Genomic DNA, 24,151 nt, shown 5'->3' with positions numbered 1-24,151 from the left:
ATTTTGCAAAATCTTTTCAAACCATTTTGTAGAGCTTAAAAAAACAAATAATTTAGTATATTGAAGTGTTACTATGCGCCTAATGGTTACGGAGAAAATTCCAAAAAAATGTAAATTTTAAATTCCCATGTTATTCTTATGGAGAATGAGTAAACCGTTGTAGTTTGCTTGTTTATGAACATATTTTGATCAAATTTGGAAAATGTTTTTATTTCTTACTAACTATTAACATTTTACAAAAAAAGTTTTACCCTCCCTGATGCAGCAAACCTAAGTACCTGTTAAAATAATTCTATTTAAATAGGAAATAAATGTTAAATTTTTAAGTAGACATTTTAGTGTAAATCCAATCAGACATATGGAAATTCGCTTAGTCTGCAGGTTTGCTGCGGCGGGGGTATTTATTCTAAAAGTTAGCCTAAGTGTTCACGAGTGATTTTTGCTACGTTAAAATAATTGAACAGTATCAAAAATTGAAGTGCATATAAATATACTGGGCTTTGTTAACAATCAATACAATTATAAATGTCGATGAATGGGGGGTTTTAGGTTGGGTTAAAGTCAATGGGGTTTGTTTTAAGCTTAAAATTTATTCAATTTAGGGGGAAATTATTTCAATTTAAAGTTAATCAAGGTCAAATCATACTTATAATGCAAAACATTGTAAAGTATTAAAATTCTACTTTTGTACTTAAATGCTTTCGTGTTGTTTATTCTTTCTTAATTTATCTTCCTTTACATTACATTAAACATACTATTTATTTGTGAACTTTTTAAAACTATGCACACAGCTTCGAGGTGAAATGGTGGATACAGGGTACCGTAATGTTTGCAATCGTTTTGACTTCCGTAATACATATTAATGTTAGTATTCATTGGTAATACTTTTACAATTCGTAAAATTATGATTAGTATCATACAAATGCACTGTATGTAGTATAGATAATATATAATATTATTTGCCTATTTATAGAAAGGATATAAGTAATCTGTATTGACAACACTTACACCAAACAACAGTATCACAAACAAAATTGTTACAACTATAGATGTACTTTGAAAAAAATATGATTAAAGAAGACAATTTAATTAATAACAAATTAAGATATTATTTTATCTGCTATATTACAGATCTACAATTAAAGCGTTTTACCACTGTTTAAAGCTAACACTGCTCCAAACCCCCATCTACCGATTTGAAAGGAGTATGAATTGTGCAGTGGGAATATCTACGGCTTTGAAAAAAACGTTCCAATGTTTTAAGACAGCTCTTCGCTAAAGGCACCTCAGATTTTTATCTGATAAATTGTAGATGTATTTAAAAAAATCTTTGGTAAATACGACACTTCATTAAAACACCAACAACAGTCTGCGTATTAGGTGTTAAAAATATCCACAATAGTCTGTGTATTGAGGATTAAAAATATCCAAGACTATGCAAACACTTTTCAAAAGTTCATAATCAAACCGACTTACATAAAAAGATACAGGCGTAAAGAGTAAGAGGAGGTTAGGAGGAGGGGAGGGACTGGCAAAACAAGAATCAGCGGAGCACGGCGCAAGCTCAGTAGTTGTATTGGTGCCGACAACGCCGGACCAGACAATACGCATGCGCAGTTGTTTTCCCAGAGTAGACAATAGCCTGACTAACAATCTAACCGACTAAACGATGGGACATTGTTGATTTGAAGATTTTTTTGCGGTTTTTGTGAAATGATAGTTTATCCTCCGCCAGTGACCATGGCGACTAGACGAGGAGTTCACCCGAGATTCCTCAAGAAGATGACAAACATCAAGACTCCCAAGAGACAGGTGGTTCAATGGAAGCAGACCAATGTAGAGCACGGGGTGGTCATTGTAGACGAGAAACAGCTGTTGAAGTTGATCAAGACCGAGCCCATAGAGAAATATTATGAACTAGACCCTGAGCCGTTCGCCACGTGAGTAATTTTATTATACATTGGTTTCTGGGACTTAATATGTTGTATTTGATCCTTTGTCGTTAAGCTTTTAAAAACTGGTTTCATAATGTCTTTCCAATTAGTTTGGAAAATCATTTTCTTCTCTGAAAATCACTTACAGTACTAAACCTCAAAAGGACTACACAAAGTCATTCAGGTTTGACGGTAACAATTTTTATCGTAATTATTAGGTGATGCTGAAGTAGAAACTGCCTATGGACCAGCTGTGGCCATTTTCTCTTCAATGGTACATGGTTGAATATTGTGGTTGAATAAGCCACTCACAGAGTTCGCTGCTATCGAAATCTTGTTTTCTCCTTTAAACTTAAATACTTTGGTAGTTGAATGAGTCATAAAAGATCCTATAATAGACATTAAGTCGCCTTTTATTCACCGTGGTTGAAAGTTGGCTTATTCGTAATTTACAGCCCTGTACTCTGTCCGTGGCCCAATTCAATTATGTTTACTTCGATTTCAAAACTGGCAACAACTTTCATTTAGGAATGTAATGTCTACTTATATCAATAGTCAAATGATAATCGTTGATCATAATATTTCATTGAATATTATGATTTATCAACTAAGTTGTGACGTTGTTAATCGATTTGTTGAAAGATATAATTATTTATTGAGTACGAATTCACACAATAAAATCACCAGTGTGTTATTGCTTGTACCCAGTGTGTTACTGCATGGTTTTTATATTAGAAAGAGGAATCGACTTAATATTGAGCAACAGTTTTATAAATTTGAGTTCTTGAAGTCTTGAGTTTACCTTTCACGTGGTTTCAATGTAAAATCTATAGCCCGTAACTTAATGCTAAATTTTTGGCAACAGTGTCCTTGTTTAAAATCACCATTATTTCAGTATACTAAGAAGATAAAAATAAATATGTTCATCATTCATACGAAAATACCTGTTTACATGCTAGACAGCTCTTTATAACTATTAAATAAATATGTCTGATGCTTGGCTATATGTAGGTTTTTTTATTTTTGATTATTCTATAATATGATCAACTCTTCTTCTATAATACTTCTTTTATAATATGGATGGGTTCGTTTCAACACTGTTTTGATAAAGTATCCAATTATATTCTCAATTTTCAGTAAAATAAATGTTTCCACAACATTAAAACAACATTGATAAATGTGTGTTTATTGAACAATAAACTGATGTACCTTTTACATTATCGATCTTGTGACTTTCAAATATTTTTTTTACAATCTGAGGTGAATTTTGGCTCAAAGCTTATTTTATATTTGCTGCGAGTAGAACGATAATAAGCCATGCTCTGAGCAACCCCTAGTGTTCATATACTTGTTGTATTTCTGGTGAAATAATTTAGTGAAACGTTCCTATTTCATTTTCGTTACGAATTTTGTTCAAGTAATGTTCTTTAATTTTTAATAAAAAATCTCTTAAACTCATTAATTTTCTCTCAATGCTGTAATGCAATTATGAATAGATTGACAGACCTATTAAACCATCGAAATTATTTAAACAAAATACAAGGCATCAAGAATTATAAGTTAAACCGTTACTAGACTATTTTTTAATATTAGCGAATTTCCCTATAGGGAAGTAGCTATTACCGTAGGTGGCACGGTAAGACCTAGACCCGGGACTGATTTAATTTTTCATTTTGATGTCCCCAGAGGCCAAAAACACTATTCGTTCAATTTTTTATATATGTATATATATATATATAGACATATATATATATATATATCTAATATATAAAATTCTCGTGTCACAGTGTTTGTCTGCAAACTCCTCCGGAACGACTTCACCGATCGTTATGAAATTTGGTGTGTAAATTCTGTAGGTATGCGAATCGGACGTAAACTATTTCCCGTTTCGAAATTCTTAAAAGGGCTCCGCCCCAGTGGCTCTGGAGTTTCCCATGTTAACCTTATGAGAAATCGAATTAATGAATCTTAACAGCTGTTTCAATTAAACAAGTTGGTTCTGTTCTATGATGTTCAATAGCATTAAAGTTACAATCTAATATATAAAATTCTCGTGTCACAGTGTTTGTCTGCAAACTCCTCCGGAACGACTTCACCGATCGTTATGAAATTTGGTGTGTAAATTCTGTAGGTATGCGAATCGGACGTAAACTATTTCCCGTTTCGAAATTCTTAAAAGGGCTCCGCCCCAGTGGCTCTGGAGTTTCCCATGTTAACCTTATGAGAAATCGAATTAATGAATCTTAACAGCTGTTTCAATTAAACAAGTTGGTTCTGTTCTATGATGTTCAATAGCATTAAAGTTACAAGGATTACCAACAGGGTGCAGCACTATTTTTTTTTAATTTATGACAACAGCTAATTTCCAACCAAAAGGTGAGTGAGCGTAGCGAACGAACTTCAACCTGGAGGCGAGTTAGCGTAGCGAACGAGCTAACCTGAAGGCAAGTGAGCGCAGCGAACGAGCTCCAACCTAAAGGTGAGTGAGCGTTGCGAACGGTCTCCAACCCAAAGGTGAGTGAGCGTAGCGAACGAACTTCAACCTGGAGGCGAGTTAGCGTAGCGAACGAGCTAACTTGAAGGCAAGTGAGCGCAGCGAACGAGCTCCAACCTAAAGGTGAGTGAGCGTAGCGAACGAGCTCCAACCCAAAGGTGAGTGAGCGTAGCGAACGAACTTCAACCAGGACGTGATTGAGCGATGCGAACGAGATCATCTTGAAAATTAAACGTAATGGTACTTTCTTTCCATCGGTCTGTCTTAGGGGAAACCTATAACTTAGGTGATACGAAGTTCGCCGGGTCAGCTAGTATATATATATATATATATATATATATATATATATATATATATATATATACGTCCGTGAACGCGATAACTTGAGTAATTTTTGTCCGATTTTGATGAAATTTGGTTTAAAGGTGTAAAGCGGGATAAACTTGAATGAGTTCGCGAACCAGCATGATCGGACCATGGGAACGGGGCTTTACGGGGGGTTTTATGGGGTAAAAATTGGTTTTTCTCACTTTTGACCCTCAAAACACAAAATTTCCCAATTTCTCTTTAGACCTTTTTAAAGAGCTTAAAAAAACAAATAATTTAGTATATGAAAGTATTTTTGTTCGATTATTAGTAACGGAGAAAATTTAAAAAATTGTAAATTTAAAATTCCCATGTTATTCTTATGGAGAATATTGTCAAATGTTGTAGTTTGCTTGTTTATGAATATATTTTGATCAAACTTGGCAAATTTATTTATTTTCTACTAAGCTATCAATATTTTACTCAAAAACACACTTTATTAGTTTCCTTGTAGCAGCAAACCTAGGTACTCGTTAAACCTAATGTTATTAAAATATATTTAACTGAAAATCAATTCAGACAAATGGAAATTCGCTTAGTCGGCAGGTTTGCTGCGGCGGGGGTATTTTTGACATAGGCCTAGTCTGGTACTTTCAAATTTTTAATATTTTTTCATAAAGGTTTCTTTACTACCCAACTTACATTTTGAAAACACAATAACTATTAAAACTAATTACAAACCGTAGAGTTCGATTACGTAAAAACATTTCTTTACACATGCTAAGTCTTTTTATTTTGTAAAAGCTTTTGAAGTGTAAATCATCAAAAAAATTCAGTAGCCTATTTTACATTCAAATACATTAATCTTACATATTTAGATTTGATTGGTTTTTTGTTTGTAATCAATGCGTATAGTTGATTTACTGATTGTAGGGGTAAACAAGGTAGGCCAAGTATGTTTAATGGAGGCTTCAAATATCATTTATAACTTTCTAAAGACACTTACATATTTCGTGTATTGTTTTAGTTTTTTTATTTGTTTATGTCTCTACATTGTATGTCAATTTAACAAATATTAAGTTATTAATTTAAAAACACATTATTAATAGGGATATTATTTATTTAAAGAGACTCTACTATTTAATTTAATCTTGTGGAAAAATTGTTCCGTAATTTTAAGTTACATTTTACATTGATAAAAAAATAGAGTGAACTTAATTTTTTAGTATGTCCTAAGCCTTTGTGTCTCTTTTGGTCGCCTCTTTGGCCTTCCATTAGTCGAATTTCCCTATTGAATGAACGAATGAAATAATATGTTTATTTTCCACATAATAGGCTATACAGAATTACAATGTACGTACTTTTAATACGTAACGATTATAAAATATTTACTAAAACTAAAATAAAAAAAAGAACATTTCTGTATTGACTTAAGTAGGATTTGATTTATTAGAAAGTAAGCAGACATAGACAAGTGCTGCCCTTGCGTCTGCTGGGATGCTATTTAGAAAAATAGTAAATCATCGAAATGAAATTATTTGAAAATTAAAATAAACTGTTGCTTGAAAAGTATTAGTACTAAGAAGTAGCTATTACCGAAAGAGGCTCGGTAAGACCTGGAGCGGGGACCGATATACTTTTTCATTTTGATATCCCTTTAGGCCAAAAACACCGTTACAGTAGTTCAAATTTTTAAATGTGATCCCGTGAGCGCGATAACTTGAGTAGTTTTTGTCCGATTTTGATGAAATTTGGCTTGAAAGATGTAGGGCAGAATGAGTTTTGATGTGTTTGCGAACCAGCATGATCTGACCATGGGAACGGGGTTTTGTGGGGGGATTTACGGGTAAAAATTTATTTCTCTCATTTTTTACCCAAAAAAATTCCCAATTTCTCTTCAAACTGTTTGAAAGAGTTAAAACAATAATTTGTTATACAGTATTGAAGTGTTTTTAGAGTTATTGGCTACAGAGAAAGTTGAAAAAAGTTGTAAATTTATAATCTTTCGTGTTATTCTTATGGAGAATAAGTACACTGTTGTGCTTGTTTTTGCATATATTTTCATAAAACTTGGCAATTTTTTTTATTTTATACTAAGCCATATTTTACTAAAACACACATTATTACCTTCCCTGTAGCAGCAAACCTAGGTAGGTACTTGTTTAACCTAATATTGTTTACAGTAAATAGATTTAATTGAAAATCCAATCAGGCAAATTGAAATTCACTTAGTCTGCACGTTTGCTTCGGCGGGGGTATTTATCTACACCCCCTAACGTTTCAAAATATTTTCAAAAAAAATATCAAGTTCACAAATACATATTCCAGCCTTGTCTGTTTGAAATATCAAATCATTAGAAGGTGTGATTTACCAGCTCGGGCAGACAGTAATCACAAGATAACAAGTGACATGAATATTGATGCCCTGGAGAGCCCTCCCCTCTTTGGTAGGGCCCGTGACCTCCTGGAGGGCCCCGGGGCCCAAATACACGATACTGTCATTATCTCCAGCTTGCTGTGACCGTTGATAAACAGATGGTGTCGTCAGCCTTGTAGCGAGATTGATGGAAGGTTGTGGACTCGGACTTTCAAGAGTTTATTATCCACATCTGGTCAAAGTATTACAGTGTGGAATGTCTTAATCTTCTGTTACCGCTGGTGTGAAAACTACATAAAAGTAGGATAAAATCTTTATCAAAAAGCTGTAAATAATTGTATTGAAGTAAATCCTTTTTCAAACTCACTAATGGGTGGTTCTATAGAGTTTTGAAGCTGTAACTGAAGACACAGGAGAGCATTATTTAGCCGAAAAACTACGAAATATCACTTTTTATGAGTGAAAGCATTACCGTAATGGTTAGAATCGTATTGTTTTATGTATATAAATAAATTGTGAAATTGTAATCATTTTCAGTATGAAAACATAACACTCTTTTTATCTATTCCATCCAATACCGAATAAGAGCTTTGATAGGTTATCATATTTCAGTACTAGTAGTTTTTTTCTTTTGACTTGTAAGTATTTTCAGTACCATACAACAGTTCCACTATAACCAGAGGGTAGAGCCATAAGTACCCTATTGAAGTTATAATAGGTCCATAGAAATCCTGTATACACATTACATCTTACACCAAATCTGATTCATTGGCTTATGTGTGATAAAAAGACAAACATACAAATCTTTTTTTCTATTTATTCAGCTAAAAATGCTACTCAATCAACGAATAAGATAAAGTTTGGGGTCCCTCACACATTGAATTTTTCAATGGATTCTTTAATAAAAAACTCTAACCTTCTAAATGAATTTGCCTTCTAAACCTCGCCATTAGCAAACTTCTGACGTTCTAATCACTGCTTGAACGTGCATCTGCTCTAGATTGAAGTGCTATTCAGGCTGGTTGATGTTTTCTCGTGACGATGCTTTACAGTGTGCAGTGTTGTGTTAGGACAGACTCGTGTGGAGTTAACGATGTCGTGAGTGTCGAGCACTTTAACAAACTGCCAGCGTCAACCGTCTCCCTGCTACCTAGGACAACTCAATCTACTCTACTGTAGGGTTTGGAACGTTTCTATTAAAACTAAAGTGCAAGTGAGCTGGTTCTTAGGGTTCTAGGTTCACGAGAACGACTTTTAACTTCATTCAGTTCTGCGATTCAAGTTAGCTTGATTCTAACCACCTTCTTGGTCGACCAGGAGTAAATATATATCAAGACGTAAATACCTTGAACGTGTTCCCCTGATTTGTTAGTTGTTCAGTACAAGATGTTTGGCATATTGTGTGTGTAGACATTTTAAATGTGTTGCTGGTCTAAAAGTGACAATCCCAGATCCAAATTCTGCCAACCACCAATGATAATTTCTTGTGATGTAATGTCATAACCAGAAGACATGGAACGCACTTGGAGTTATAGGCTCACCTACCAACTGAATGACATAAAACTCTTAGGGGCGGTTCACGAGCTCGGGACTATATAGTCCGCTACCAGACGCTGGTCCCGGACTATATAAGCGACGACCAAAAAATGGGTTCACGAGTCAGAGCCTAATGATGTGAAAGCCGGGCCCATTGTAGGTCGAGACCAAATCCGTAGCGGAGCCTAATGACAGGGATTCGCAGGGAATTTCTGTTGAGACGTTGGTAACAACCAGTAACAACAGTCTGGAAACACATGTGAAGCCACTGCTGCTGACATACGCACTTCCATACAATAGAATGATCGTGAAAAAAGGCTGAACCAAAACGTCCAAAACTTATTTTTCCCGTATTTCATTGTCCCAATGCTCGCCTATGATAATCTATCTAAGTTTATTGATTTATATACACAACAATCCACGTTTGTATGAAATCAGAAAATGGAAGTCTTTAGTGAAATATATTTTTCTGTGTGCATTATTATAATTCAATTAAGATGCATGACATAAAATAACCGGGTAGGCCTATTTTAACCGGATGAATGCCTATTTTGCATAAATGTCCGATAATTAGGGATGGTGATTTTTGGATAGGATAATTTTAACTAAACTTATTTAAATGGTACAATTATTGAAACTAAAATGTATTTAGAGGTACTGATTATTAGATATAAAAATCGTATGTGTGTGCTGGATTTAATCGTGGCTGTAAACAAAGAATATTCTTTCCGTTATTCTTCCACTCTATAATAATCTAACTGTAAAATGTTGAAAATAATATTCTGCAATTAGCTCGTAATATTATTTATGTTAACAGCTATGGTTTTTAATTTACATTTTGTGTTGTTGCGATTTTTAAAATCAGTTTCATTACAATGCGTTTATATTTACTAGGTAGGAAGGATTTACTAGTATTATATTATATTTACTAGTAGGAAAACATAGTTTTTTTTTCTTTGGACATAGTTTCGAACTGAAAATTTGATTTGTTCTGCTTTCATTACCAAACAAATAGCTACCATCCAAAAGTGCCATCAGCCAAAAATATTAGTGCAACTGAAATTTTTTTTTTCAATTTAGAATACTGTAATGGATTTTGCTGTCAGGAAATCCGCGCCTTGGAGTGAACGCCTCAAATGTCTCATTGACGGCATCTTTGGAGCATTTTAATCTATTTTTAAATTCATCAAGTCATAAAAGGGTTTTAGTCATGATAACGAGCTGGTCTTATGCGAGGTAGTGGAGTGATGGTACATAATTGTTAACATAATACAGTATAGATATTTCATAGTCATATTCAATACACACGGCACAATTGGTACAACACAAGACAGTGATATCACCGCGAACCGTACTCAACGACTGCCGGTTTGCTTGATGTTTCCCACGGCAAAAAACTATTTCTGATAATTATGTTGGAACTGTGGCTGATTAGTTATATTTATATTCTACGCATAATTTTGTCGTTAAAATTTTAATAACATGGGGTTTATCAATAAAATATCTTTGTTATGATACTACTTTGTTACGTGCATAATTTATTTGTCGTTTTAAGTTGTTTGATGATTTTTTTCATGTTTTATGAGCCTTTTTACCATTTTTACATATTTTTTTTAAATATGGTGTTGTGTGTAATGAAACTGTTCGGAATTTAATGAGGAACCATATTTAAACATTAGTTTTTAACAAATAATAAAAATAAAGGAGCCAATTAGATAAAACCGGCATCATGTCACGTTAAACCTGCCTCCTACCAGGTCTGAGTTGGAGACCAAACACCATTGTTCTTTTGGGCCCGAACCATCTCATTTGGGCTCGGACTTGACTCGTGAACCCACCGGGACTAATGATCAGAGCCGGGACTATCTGTAATTGGACTCGTGAACCCAACTTTTAAAACCGGGTTTTATCCCTGCACTAATTGTGTGCCGCCTATCAGTTTGGTCCGCGGCTTATATAGTCTCGAGCTCGTGAACCCGATTTTTTAAGTCGCGGCCCAAATACCGGTTATTTCCGGATTCTGGGCTCGGACTACGATAGTCCCGAGCTCGTGAACCGCCCCTTAGACAAATATTGGTAGTCTCCCTCTACGAGAATCCTTACGATAATGAAGTATATTGCAAAAGTTAACTAATGATTTTCTCCGAACAAAGCTCCCCAGGTAATTGTTTTTAAATCTTGTAAAGTAACATTTCACAAACGACACGAACTAGTTCAAGACTTAATAAGAAGTTAATTAAAAACAAAACAAAGGTTTGTATGCATACCATCGTTATGGCCATTTCAGAATTTTAAAGGAATACAATTAAATTCCATGTATATTTCTATGACTCCTAGTTGGTACATTTATACCATAATATGCGTTGAGGTATATGGTACGAGTATATGTGTTATATGGCTCCATAACTAATGACACTCAACATATCAGCTGTGTTGACATATAGGCTGAGTCAGAGTGGTGTAAGGTTTCATGAGATCGGTAGCTCAGGTTACGTCACTGCCTTCGATAGTTCAACTTGATTCATATTGTAACAACACAGTTCAACGAATGCTTTGATGAATGGGGATTCACAGAAGATGATTCAAGGATATTTCTACGGACAGTTGTTGTAAAATATAGCAAGAACCAGTATACAACTTAGTTTGGTTATGCAAAAGAACGTCCTTAATTCGTGGGAGGTTGACATTAGAGTATTACCACGTATTACCATAACTGATGGGCTGACAGGCTAATATAATCCAAATTAAAATCGTTAGGATGAAAACTCTAAGGGCTGTACTGTAACTCTCGATCTTTAGTCGAAAAACTTTAAGTTCGACCCATCATTACTGACAAGATGAAATAATTGTCTTTGTTATAATGGTTAGAGTCCACCTTCAAATCCGAAGGTTGCCGGTTCGAACGTAAGTGGTGCCGATTCTGGCCCCAGAAGCCATTTATTTGACATAGAGCTATGAATAAATTAAGATTTTTAACGAGTATTTAACATTAGATTGAAGCAAATCCAGTCTTTGGGCCGCTCCTTGTAAACACGTAATAAATACTACATTTAATAAATAAATTTGGATAAAAACTGCGTGAGCTGGTTAAATATCAAAAACTCTCCGCGTGGCCAACAACACATTTCTTGTAAATAATTATCACGAAAAAGAAAAATGTATTGATTAGCATAACGGTTATAGCATCACTCGTCTATGGTTTGATAGATACTTGACCGCTACCACAGACACAAGTCATGTGGTTGTGTCAGGCCCGTGGTCATGAATCAACGGTGGAGGTAGGTAGCAGCCCACAGACCGGCGAGCCCAGGGCGACGGCTCAACTAATACATTATACAACTTGTAGCATTCCGTCTACATCAATAATCTATTTCCTAAAACGTCAATACCGATAGTTATTGTAGCGCCACGCTATTACGTTCATGAATAGTTATGATTGTGAAGGAAGTTTGATGAAAGATATTAGGTCACATGTTAAAACCTTCACAATGAATGTAGGGATACTAGACCTTCAGTTGAAACATACAATTCTATCATTGAGAAGACTTTGCGTTTTAAAGTATTTGTTTCATTATTTGGTTTAGCTCCTGGCTTATGGTTCACTCCTAGTCTAATATGAACTACCGAGTTCAAAATTACGAGTATGTAAACCGTAAACGAATTCCTTTCATAGCGTATATGCATTGGAAAGAATCTTTAACATATTCTTCTGTAAAAATTGAGTAAACATACTACTTATCTATAATCTTAGGTTTTACTGCATATTTTATAGCAGATTTTGACCTGTATATTAGATATTTATTAAATGCCATGTGTTCAAGCTCAAACCAAGAACTTGTCCAATTTACAGCACTGCAACACACCTTGTTATGATGAAAATTTAGTCGACCATTTAACATTAGATTAGGTTAGACTCTTGGACTGTAAGATCAAGTCCATGTTCCCGGTGGAAGTTCTGTACGATAAAATGCTAACAGGCAAGTTTGGTTGAGACTTGAACGAAAGTTTCCTTAACCTTTCAATATCCTTTTTAACGACAGATCCCATTAGGAGCTGTACAGCGATACTCTGGAGGCCAGTAAAGGTCGGTTGTGGTCGGTTTATCCCTTATTGTTCTTATGACTCGGTTTCGTTGAACCCTGTAATGTATCAAACCATAACATTACACTATAATTTTTATAGTTTTGTTGTTGTTTGTATTTGTTTTGTAAAATTTGAGAAACCAATTTGAAGGCTTTTTCAAAAAACCCACATTGTCTCTTTTGCATTTTGACCCCGTTGCAAGGCACGGGTCTAATTTTATCTTCCTCTTCTGGAAGAAACCCTAGAATTATTTATTTTTCATTTCCATAGACCAAAAAAAGATGTTTATTTCTTTGCGTTAACCAAGATCTCCTACAAATGGGCATCTTATTAAGTTTTCTCAAATTAAAGTACTTGAAATCACATCAAGCCAAATACCAACATCGATCAACCTGACTTGTTCACATATAACACAGGGGTGAGGGAGTTGACTGTCAGTGACTCAATGTGCATCCTTCGCCTAGATTTCCACCAACTTTGTTACGGAGTGTAAACTGTTAGTGTTCGAGTGTACAAGGTAGTTGGGCTTACTCAACAGCGTAGTTTATGGAAATACTCTTGTCCACGCGGTAAACCTGACAACGAGCGACATTAAGCCAAGTCCAGTGGGCGCATAACGCGTCGAAATACGAGTAGATACGCGTTAGTGAGTCGCGCCAGCTGTATTATTTAATTTGCAGCTCCGCGCGCGCCCTGCCTTATATAGTTGGCGGGCTGGCGGGTAGAGCGGGGGCGAGTCGGCTGTTTGTCGTCTACCTTAGACAACACAATCTGCGGTAAACCACTCCCAGGGAACTTAATTAATGTTAATCGATCGTTTTCAATGTAGAAATCTAGTTTGTAACGAGAAAATGTTTGGAATTAATGTTTACTTGTTTGTAAAAGTTCTGCGTTTTCTTGGTTTTGGCTGCAAATGGCACATTCTATTCACTCACTGTGTGTTTATACTAGAAATAAATACCCATGCGTGTGTCGTTGAAAAGGGCAGATGATAATAAAACGTGTGAACGTTCAGATCTGGGTTATCTGTTATATTTCAATAGACAGTGATCTTAGTCTAACTTGCTTCATTTTAAAAATAGCTGTGTAGCCTCCAGATTATAGATGTATTTCTGATTTAGATTTTTTTAATGGGTTAAATACATGCATAACATAATTCTTTATTGATTTCGTGGCAAGTAGTTTCGGTTCATGAATAAACCATCTTCAGGCCTACAAGAAGTCATAATCTATCAGGATGAACCTGGAGATGGTCTTACCCATAAACCGAAACTACAGCAACTAGATTAACTTTATAAAGGTAAGGTATGAAACCATTTTCAATTAATTTATTTTATAATCATAGACTAAGCCTCTAAATCATTTGTAAAACACTCAGAAAACTGATTTTTGGTAAACCTGTTCTTAACGAGTACTATCCTATTTCTCAGACAGATAAAATTGCAAGTTGGATGTAATTTGGTATTTTATTGTAAAACATCTAGTGTAACGAATTCAACAAATGCTTTTTCTTATTATATTTTTCATTTATATCATCAAACTCAGGGGGTAATTATCACTAAATGTAGCTGAGTGCCTCAGCAGTTCCGTCAAGACACGGTGTCAATTCACTTCCACTCTCGGACATTTACCACTGATCTACACGGTTCCATTAATTTCTCTGCCAAACAAATACACAGAAGGAGTTGTTCCCCGTCAAGAGGATCAATTAGTCAGTAGTGAGGCCGAGGCGACGGCGCCTGTCAGCGCGTTGAATGCTGAGCCGAGCTCTAGGCGGAGTCCACACCATTCACCACCTCGCATCTGGTAGGAGTTATCGTTTGTCTACAGCACAATATCTCCGTCTTTGTCTAGTTCCGCACACGATATCTCTTTATCTTCATCTACCTTTCACACACAATATATCTATCCTTGCGAGTCTTCCCGGGGGTTCCAGCTCGAGTGGGAATCAAGGAGAGTTACACAGCACTTTGAAACAGTCTTAGAAACACAGCTCCTTGGAGAAGAATAATGAATTAGCATTTAAATTGGGTTGTGACTAACGCTGCTGGTTAAGAAGGGATTATAAACATTTAAGTTTACTAAGTGTAATAAGAGAACCTAATTGAAATTTGGAAATGTAACAAGAGATGCTTAATGCTGTGTTGATTAAAGGGTTTGACTTTGGTAAAAGAAATCGTAAGCTCCCAGTACCAACAATATTTTTCTATAGTATAAACTGCCACCTGGAGATTTGACTCAAGCATTGTTCAAGGATCTGAAATTATATTTTCGATAAGGTCTTAAAAAATCCAGGTAACTGTGATGCTCCCCAAGGCCTCTCAATATCTTACAAGGCATCGAAAAAACGCATAATACTCTTCAATACAGTAGATTGGGGATGAGATGTAAATCCATGCCTTGCATACGCAGGAAATTACAGTTGAATTTAGCCAAAACTAAGGCTGCTTTAGCAAAGAATCTCACCAACATTCATCACAAAGCTAACGAAAACATCAAGTAAAACCTTTCATGTACAAGATAATTAATAATGCTGCTCCCAACACCTGTTTAATTTCTAAGTGGAAAATTGGCCGGATTTACATTTACGTCGGTTTAATTTGGAAACTCGATAGATTAATCAACGAAAAGACAGCCCATTAATAATAACGGTCTTGCTGAGATCCTTATCCAATCGCGATCCTGTGGGAGGGTCAAGTCCTGGACACCTTTCTGGGAGACGTCCCTCCCCCGGGATATGATGTATGACTGGGAAACTCGGCGTGGGAAATGTACAGGATACAACTCCACATGTCCGAACGTCCAGAGAAACTGATACCATCTAATTATACTCTGTCATATCCCTAAACAAAAACGACAGTCGTATAATCTTTAGCCGTTTCTCCTCTCTTCGCTGTAACATTTGCTTGGACATTCATAATAACAGTGTGCTTTACTGAAAGGTCAAGTTAACTTTAAGATATAGTTAACGATGTTGATTTATGACGTAAGTTTTTGCCGGGAGAAACTTATTACGTAAATATTGCATATACAGTAATATAAGTTGAAGAATTTTACATAGTGGGATTAAGTTCTTCAACATCTTCAATTGGGATTACGAACAATAAGGTTAAAACTGAGTTAAATCTTGTGATTATAAAAGGAAAAGAAACACAAATAAGATTATGTTTGATTACTACGTGAGGCTATGTCGGTAATATTTCTAAGTATACATAGCTTAACTAAGTATACGATGTAAATATTGTAGAATCCTAGGTCATGATGGTAGTTTTAGCTTTTGAAGACGTGTATCAATTGAGTCAACCATTCATCTGTACAAAATATCGTTTGCATTCCTATTGCAAATTCCATTTGCACCTCTATGAACTCTGTTGACGTAAATCCACAAAAAAGATTCAAAACGTACGAAATTTTAATTCACAGAAAATTGATGTAATTCATCACTTTTGATTAAAACAAAGATAGATTTTCAAACCACCTAGGACAACCGACAGATGGTTGACGAAAGTTGAGATCAAGTTTTGGCGCGGGGGAACACAGTTTTGAGTAGGAGAGGTGACGTAGGAGCCGGGCGAACTGCGTCTTGGACCGGGTCAGCCGTGCTTTTTAGGCTCTTGATAAAAATCATTAAACGAAATCACGTGTGGGAGATCGCGCTGCCCACACGGGGCGTACGCCGAACTGGTTAGCCTAACTAGAAGCTTTTAGTTTGGGCGTAACTGTTACAGTTCGATTCAATTATAACGGGTGTTTTCCTCATTGATTCTAGTGGTTACAGAATTGTATTTGGCTGTAGGAGGTGCCTTGAAATTGCTATTGATGTTGAAGTGCATTCCGTTTGTTATTTCGATGTTCTTATAAATAAGGTAGTAAGATTTTGTGACTGGAACCACAGAACAATTTTCCAACAGATTTAAACCATTTTGATTTTGAGAGTTTAATGTAGAATTATTATGTACCAAGATTTTTGAAAAATAATCATTTGTTGAAGAGCACAATGGCCTATACAATTTGTATGAGATTAACATTAGGGTGGTAAACTATTTGAATTATTCATTGAAATTGCTGACCAAAGATCACAACCAAGTATGTACCCCTAGTTACTTTTTATTTGACCAACAACCTACTACAATAATTATTGACAATAGTCAACATAACAAACATTGATTATGTGTCTTACATATTAATAATTATTTGTTGTAAAAAAAAAACTATAAAATCTTAACTTAAAAACATTCTTTTCTACAAAAAGAAACATATTTTCAGCTCATAATGACCGAATTCAGCAAAGAATTACAGTTAAATATTTTCACTAACATTCTACTATGTTCGTATTTTTATTGACGAAATAAGTCTTTGTAAAAAGTTACCGTGGGTGTTCAAGTGTAGCGATAAATTTCAACCCTTTGACGACAGCTGCCAGCGAAAAGCCGCTTCAGCTTGTAAAAATAATCTTAACGGTTATCCGCATTAAACCCGATTATAATCAGATGAAAAAGTCGTTCGCTATTTTTGGACACCGTAAATAACGAGTGAGGCGGCCGCTGCCTTTCTGGGCAACAAATAAAACGACTTTGCTTTCCTCATCTTTCTTGCGCCGTTTAGGTTTTATTCTCTTGTAGTCTTTGTTTTATCGTGATGTAATCGGCCAGGTTTTTCTGCTGGACAATCGGTCGATTTTCTTTTTTACTCTTTGTAATTGGTCCCAAATTAGTTGCAAGTTTCGTTCTTCAGCCTTTGGATCTCGGTGAAAACGTTAATTGTTATGGCGCCGGAGCAACTCATTTGGTTTGGAATTTGTGTAATTGTTTTTGCTAAAGTCAGCCCGGAATTTCTGTACGTTGCATCTTTGTTATGGTGGATGATAATGAGTTGAAAACTTATTAGTAACTAACTCTGGTTTATTTGGTAAAAATATATATTTTAAATTGAAATTGACTTCTTCTTTGTTCGTTCAACAAAACGATTGGATAGAACCTTATCCATCTCTTCTGTTCTGTGCTGAAAGATTTGAGCTTACGTGTAACTATTTAGCCAACACCAGCTGGAATGACATGGTTTATAGCCAGTTTTTACATAGGACTGGGACGGTGGCGTAATACAGCTACAAGGGGGTTGCGAATTGTAAATATTTATAGGCATGCACTGTGGATGCGATACTTTTAACGTCCACACGAGTAAGTACTACGTCTATCCGCAGTACTATCCTGATAATTAGATCAATTCGTTAATACCAAGGCAAAAACGTGGTTCGGATTCCACTACAAACTGTAAGTCCCTTAGTTGCCATTATCTGTGTGGGCTATTAGTTAACAGCTGTGTCTAAGGAATGTGTCGGCCTTAGCACAGAAAACATACTATATAGTATGTTTTCTGTGGCCTTAGTCACTAACAATACTATAAGATCGCGCCACTCATCCTAACACTCATCCCCATTCATGGCTTAAAATACCCGCTTTGCAAGGTCACCATTTCAATAAAAAGGTTTTAAAAATTAATAAAAGTATTAAAGAGGCACCGTTGGACAAATGCTAAAATACCACATGCATGAAATTCATTTTCAAATAAACTACAGTATTCAACCAATAAGAAAAAACCCAGACATACAGCCAAGTAGCATCGTGAAGAGATGTGGCTACAGTTACACGTCACTTACCACAAGGACCTCCTTATAATTTCACTAGTAAAGTTGAATAACGAGTGACCTCTGGACTCTACAAGATAGTCTCTAGGTCGAGGCTTGTAGCTGAGACTTGTGACAAGCCATAAGCTAATACAATCAGCTGATCGCCCTCCTTGTACGTCAGTGGTCAGTTCAGCCAACCTCTGAAATGTCATAACCGTCCGTGATGATTCATAGAGCTGAATTCCCCTGAGCCTTTTACGGTAGTTACTACCGGGATTATGCTTTACGATCCGTGCTTGCAAGGTAAACAGTCTTCAGCCGTCCCGTTGAAGCGTGCTTCCTTGCTTTGAATTTACGACGCTAGAGATCGCGGAAGTCACTTATTGTTTGCACTGTGAACGCCTCTTGTCGTTGACAAGGGTGAAGATGTAGTATCGCGAGTGACCTAATTGTTTCTAGGAAATAATTTATGAACTGCACTGTTTTATGGGCTGCAAATGGTCAGCTTGATGGATAAGAATGGAAAATTGTAAGTTTAAGTGTAGTTCGACTTCAAATATGGTAACTGCCTTGTTCAGTTGCTTAGTGAGTTGAGTGAATATGGCATGGTCTCTGTGAGTTATGTCTTACTAGAACTGGTAAATGTTCTAATTGAAATTTGAAATACTCTTGACCTTGTATGATTGCTTGTATGAATGCTTGGTTAATTCACAATATTATTAATACTCTCAAATTCGTAATTGGCTATAATCACTTGATGAGGCTATCTAACAACACAACCTAAAGTTTTGACCATTTTATTACAAAAACGCCAAAAAACGATGTAGCTACACAAAATTTAAAAAAAATCTATCATTTGATTATCTTTGATATCTCTGGTGTTCTGCTCTAGTACAGAGTACTGTTTATTGATCTTACGCCACTGTAAAACCACGACTTCACTCATGTCTACAACCAAATAAGGCTCTGTAAAATCGCGTGTTACGTTTCTAATTCATGTCCCGAAGCGCTACATATCAAAGTGACAGACCGAGGGAATAATTCGTCCCAAATTGGCTTTCTATGGAATCGGGCTCTAATGAGTAAATTGGCAAAGTGACGCCAATTGATCAGAAGACCTTGGCCTAGCCGCGAGGTCTTCATGTTGATGAAACGGAAACGCCTCTGGCAATATAAGGCCTTAAACGAGACTTAAGGTCTTAGAATTATAGATTCTTCTGTAGGAAGTTTAGTGTCGCTTTATATCTTTACACACCCTAATTTGCATGCTTATGACCTTTAATTTACCTCGGTATTGTAACTAAAAGTTGCATAATCAATCAAAGATACGTAGATAAAAAATTATTAAGTTCCTACAAAAAGATTAATTACACCTGGAAAGCTTTTTTTCTTTGGAAAGCTTTTAACCTTAACTCGTAGAAATCACACGCATAATATGCTCTATGATAACAAATTAGAGTAAAATAGTATTATGTGTACTGTTGGTTTAAAATATAGTCAGGTTTAGATGGTGAAGCTACTTCAAATAAATTAACCGTCTACAATGCCAAAACATGGGTTAGATATTTTTAGTTGGGTATTTTTAATTTGTACTGTACTCACTCTTTTCACAGTTTAACTAAATATTTTCATAGACTTCACTTTTTTTGTAGTTTTGTTTGAATAAAATTCGAAATGTTGTTCAATATGTAGATTCCTGTGTCTTGTTTCATCAATGTAGTTGAGCCGTGTAAATAATGTTATTGCATTTCCATTAGGTCTATTTGAAGTTAGATGGAGCCATCCTCGTAAATAGTTTGAAAAAAACATCGACTACCTCTAGTTATGTAGGTAGTTCTTTGTTTATATGTGTTTTTTAATCAAACATCTTTAAATTACAAAATGTTATTAAAATAGTTAGTTTATAGCTCAAAATTTGAATATATGAAACATAAAAAGTTTTTTCTACACTTCAGTCCTTAATGTTCCCGTATACCATATCAAGCCAAGGGCACAACCCATAAATTGTTGTGGTCGCTCATTTTTAAATTAACTGTCTACAAAACCACATATTCTATCCAGTATAGAAGTTACGTACGCTTTTACCTTATATCACACATTTTATACCCTCTCGTATTTCCACATTCGCACTAGGTGCGCTACAAACAAGGTTTCAAAGAAAGCCATAACAACAAAGTTTTACGCGGAGAAGTGTTAAATAACTGAATTTATCGGTGAGAGATCTTCTAAACCAGTTTGAGAATTGCCTCCTGGATAGCCACCGTGTTATTAAACCTGGGGTATAAATTACTCACGCCAAAACACAGAATTAATTCGGTTACTGAGAACAAGGCTAATTTGTAAACACCAAATTGTGCTTCAGGCTTCGTTCGGCCTCCCGCTCAGTGAGTAATGAATATGTGATCGGTTAGTTTATGTAATGTAGACTGGAACGTGTTATTTGAATATTGAGAATGATTGCTGGCCATTGATGAGTTTAACATTGATATAAAGTGGTTTTAGTCCGCAGATCAAATTGGGGAAGTAGCTCTAGCTAACCTGATTTTTTGAGAGTGGAAGAACCCAGCGTGAAAAGTACTTTTCACTGCATGGAAATTTGCACCTTTAAACATTACGTAAAATTTTTATTGTTGAAATATTTACGATGTAGTATACAATAATTTCGTGGTAAAATCCGCACATACGTTTCTCTATTTATGCTCTCCTTACTTGAAGGTTTGACTCTTAACCGTTTACACTTGAGGCTTGGCTAGCATAAAGCTAGAGGTCATCTATCTACATAATGTAAAAGGACAGTGAAGGAGGAGTAGGGGATCTATCTCCTTATGTCATGTCAAACTGATTCTAGTAGAAACTCTATACACCAAACATATAACAGAAACAAACATAAACTTTATCTCTCAGCCATTTACCACGAAGCTCGTCCAAAGAGGTATCCCGACCCACACTGTTACGGTGTATTAGTGTTAGGTTACTATTTGTTGGACAGGTTTTTTGTTTAAGCTTCACTGATAACGTCGGCAATTTTGCAAATGTTGATCCGATGGGCGGACAACTTTCTAACGCCAATTCAAGGAAGTGGAGCATTAAACTTTCATGAAACCTTACAGAGTAAGTGATTGTTTAAGTGTTAATGTCGCTTGATTTTCCTCGGGGAATATAAATTTAAATTTTAAATTCGAACAGGAAAATAAGGAGTTTTCACTTTGCTGTTCAATCAGATTTCTTTTATACCCAATGAGTTTGATGAGATTTGTTTTGCCTTCTGTAAACGCTTACGAAATGTAAAATATTTAAGGAATGAGGTAGTCCAAAATAGTAGCTTAAATGGATGGCTCGAATACGTATTTTAAGCTGAGGAAAATATCTTGATGCACTACAATACTTGTTGTTACCAAGGGTTTATATCTTCTTTACACCCTAGGTCGCTAAGCTCTATCCTAAAAGCCCCTAACATGTTACTTCAGGTTTTTGGTCCTAGAGGGCCACGGCATTAGAACATTTGGAGGACTTACACCCTGGATCGAGAGGTCAAAATCCCCCACTCTACCACTAGATCAACCTCTTTCCATGTACAGTAAATAATACATCCAATAAAATTATTTTACTGACCCTTTGAATTGTTATCAGTAAATTTTGTTCCAATTCAATTTAGACAACTGGAATCTACGGTTATCACAAAAACTATTATAAGATCAATTGAATACAAAATTGAGTGTTGGTAGTATTTTCGACTTGGCATATCCAGTTTTTTGGATGCCTAGTTACAACTACAACACAGATATATAAACTACATAGTAACTTAATATAAATTAGAGGTAGGGTCTAACTTCTTAGCTCAAGCTGGACCTGCACAAGTTCTTAAATAAGTAAATTTAAAGTTTTTAATATAAGTATCAAGTCATTTGGTGCTGACTGGTAATGGTGACACATATCTCTTCTGTTGTGAAAAACTTAAACGGCGCAAGCAATGTCCTGTAGATGAAATCAATGTATACAAACCGTACTGAGTGTACATTGTATCTTCCTGAACTAGGCCTATGTGTAACGCGATCGGTCACTGCCCTTGGGTGCAAATATTGGAACAGGAAGGAGTTGGGCGTTGGAGAACACATAGCCGTTAAAGTGTTGTATGTGTCGCGACCAAGACCTACGTGGGGCGAGACGTTGCTATACCAGTAAATCCACCTTCTACAGTTCCACACATACGTCCATCTGTGTCTACTGCACCGGTAATGGCTTGTACTGTGATAGATAAGGTGTCATATCTCAACAGAATCGTTATAAGCTTATTTCTTAACGTAGCCTGTGATATGGCTGGACAGCACCACACGAAGTTTTATTTGAATCGATAAGATAAGGAAATACTGCAATTTTTGCTGTGGATTTACGTATTATCAGACTAGTAGTGGTTGGTTTTCTAAATTTATGCATGTGTTCCATTAATTTTAGCACTGTTCTTTCGATTGTTCAGCCACCCTCTTGTTAATCATACCCAAAGGCCAATGCATATGTATTTGTGATATGAACGTCCAAAGCTGTGATGCTCCACGAGCTCAGTGCACTGTGTCTCATATCAAACCCCAAACTCGAATTGACTCTACTTAGCAAACTGTTTAGTATTCGTGTAGGCCTATATCTACCGAGGGTTCCTTCTTTCACCTTTATCTAGTAAAAGGAGACGTATACAATATTTATATACATTTGAAATGGAAGGGATTGTATTTTTGGCCTCTGGGTACATCAAACCGAAGAAAATGTAAATCGGCTCCGTGTCTATTTCTTATTATGAGACCACGGTAATAGCGCATTCCCTACATGGGAGTTCTGTAAAGAATCGAAAGTAACTGTATTAACTAATGTGTCTCTAATAACGTAAATAAACTATTCTGTCTCGAACCACTAACCACACCGGACAGTCTAGAACCGATCCCAAGATTCTCTATTGTTTGCGAAGTGCGTGGGACTAAATCCAGTCTGTATCAGTCAGTGTCTAGTTACCTAAATTTGAATGTGGCTTCGAAAAGTGAACGTCATAATTCGTTTAGCAAATTGGTGGTTTGGGCCTCGGGCTTTCGTGAGCTGAAGCTGGCATTGTAATGGGACCTTTGTTTATGAGCGTTGAGCAGTGGTGTCTTGCGTTCAGAGATTTCAATAGTACTGCCTGGCTGAAGAGGACTTAGTCCTAAAACAGCCTCAGTCCAGTAGGGTTTCAGCTCACTGAACTGGAACCTCACGAGAACGAACGAATAGTACTGATAGTGCTTACAATGTATTAAAGTATATTTTTGGTTCAAAATAGTTCCACAGTTAAGAATATTTACACTGTGGCCATATATGAAGTTGTAAATAGGCTTAAAAAAATTATTGAAAGGTACTTACTCTAATTTTATAAAAGGTTGTGCCATTCTGTTAATTTATACCTGATTAAAACTAACCTCCCATACTTTTTCTATCATGTAAATAGTGTTGTTAAAACAGCTTAAATGACGTGTTCTATAAATTCCCCTAATAAATTTATACTCTTATCTAGAGGTGAACGTTTCATGTGTACATTCTTTATGTAGGCCCTATTAATACTCGTATTGTATCAAATGTATCACTTGTTATACGGTATCATCTGTTTTGGGTTATATAAACTGTTGTTGCTATTGTAAACTGTTAAAATAAATACCAAATATTGATACATAACTATTGATTTTGTAAGCTATATATTAAATCTAAGTCACACATTCACAAATAATACGGAGTACAAATACGAACTAAGTATGGTGTTTTTCTCTATAATTACAATA

The 24,151-nt window shown here is 35.7% G+C and overlaps 1 protein-coding gene across 1 annotated transcript in view; it reads left to right on the top strand.

Moving 5' to 3' along the window:
• Nucleotides 1–1,585: 1,585 nt before the first annotated feature.
• LOC129001925 (uncharacterized) overlaps nt 1,586–24,151 on the top strand; it is an 81,981-nt gene continuing 59,415 nt past the window's right edge. Inside the window, exon 1 of the mRNA XM_054429360.1 lies at nt 1,586–1,940. Within this exon, the coding sequence (XP_054285335.1) occupies nt 1,714–1,940 (227 nt within the window). The 5' untranslated portion in view covers nt 1,586–1,713. The remainder of the gene's footprint in view (nt 1,941–24,151) is intronic.

Source organism: Macrosteles quadrilineatus, unplaced genomic scaffold (assembly GCF_028750875.1).
Source record: "Macrosteles quadrilineatus isolate MER2022 unplaced genomic scaffold, UCM_ALF_1.0 Scaffold_9__3_contigs__length_116548681, whole genome shotgun sequence".
In the NCBI taxonomy this organism is placed as follows: Eukaryota; Metazoa; Arthropoda; class Insecta; order Hemiptera; family Cicadellidae; genus Macrosteles; species Macrosteles quadrilineatus.
Note: the sequence above shows the minus strand (reverse complement) of the source record. Positions and strands in the feature narration are given on the sequence as shown.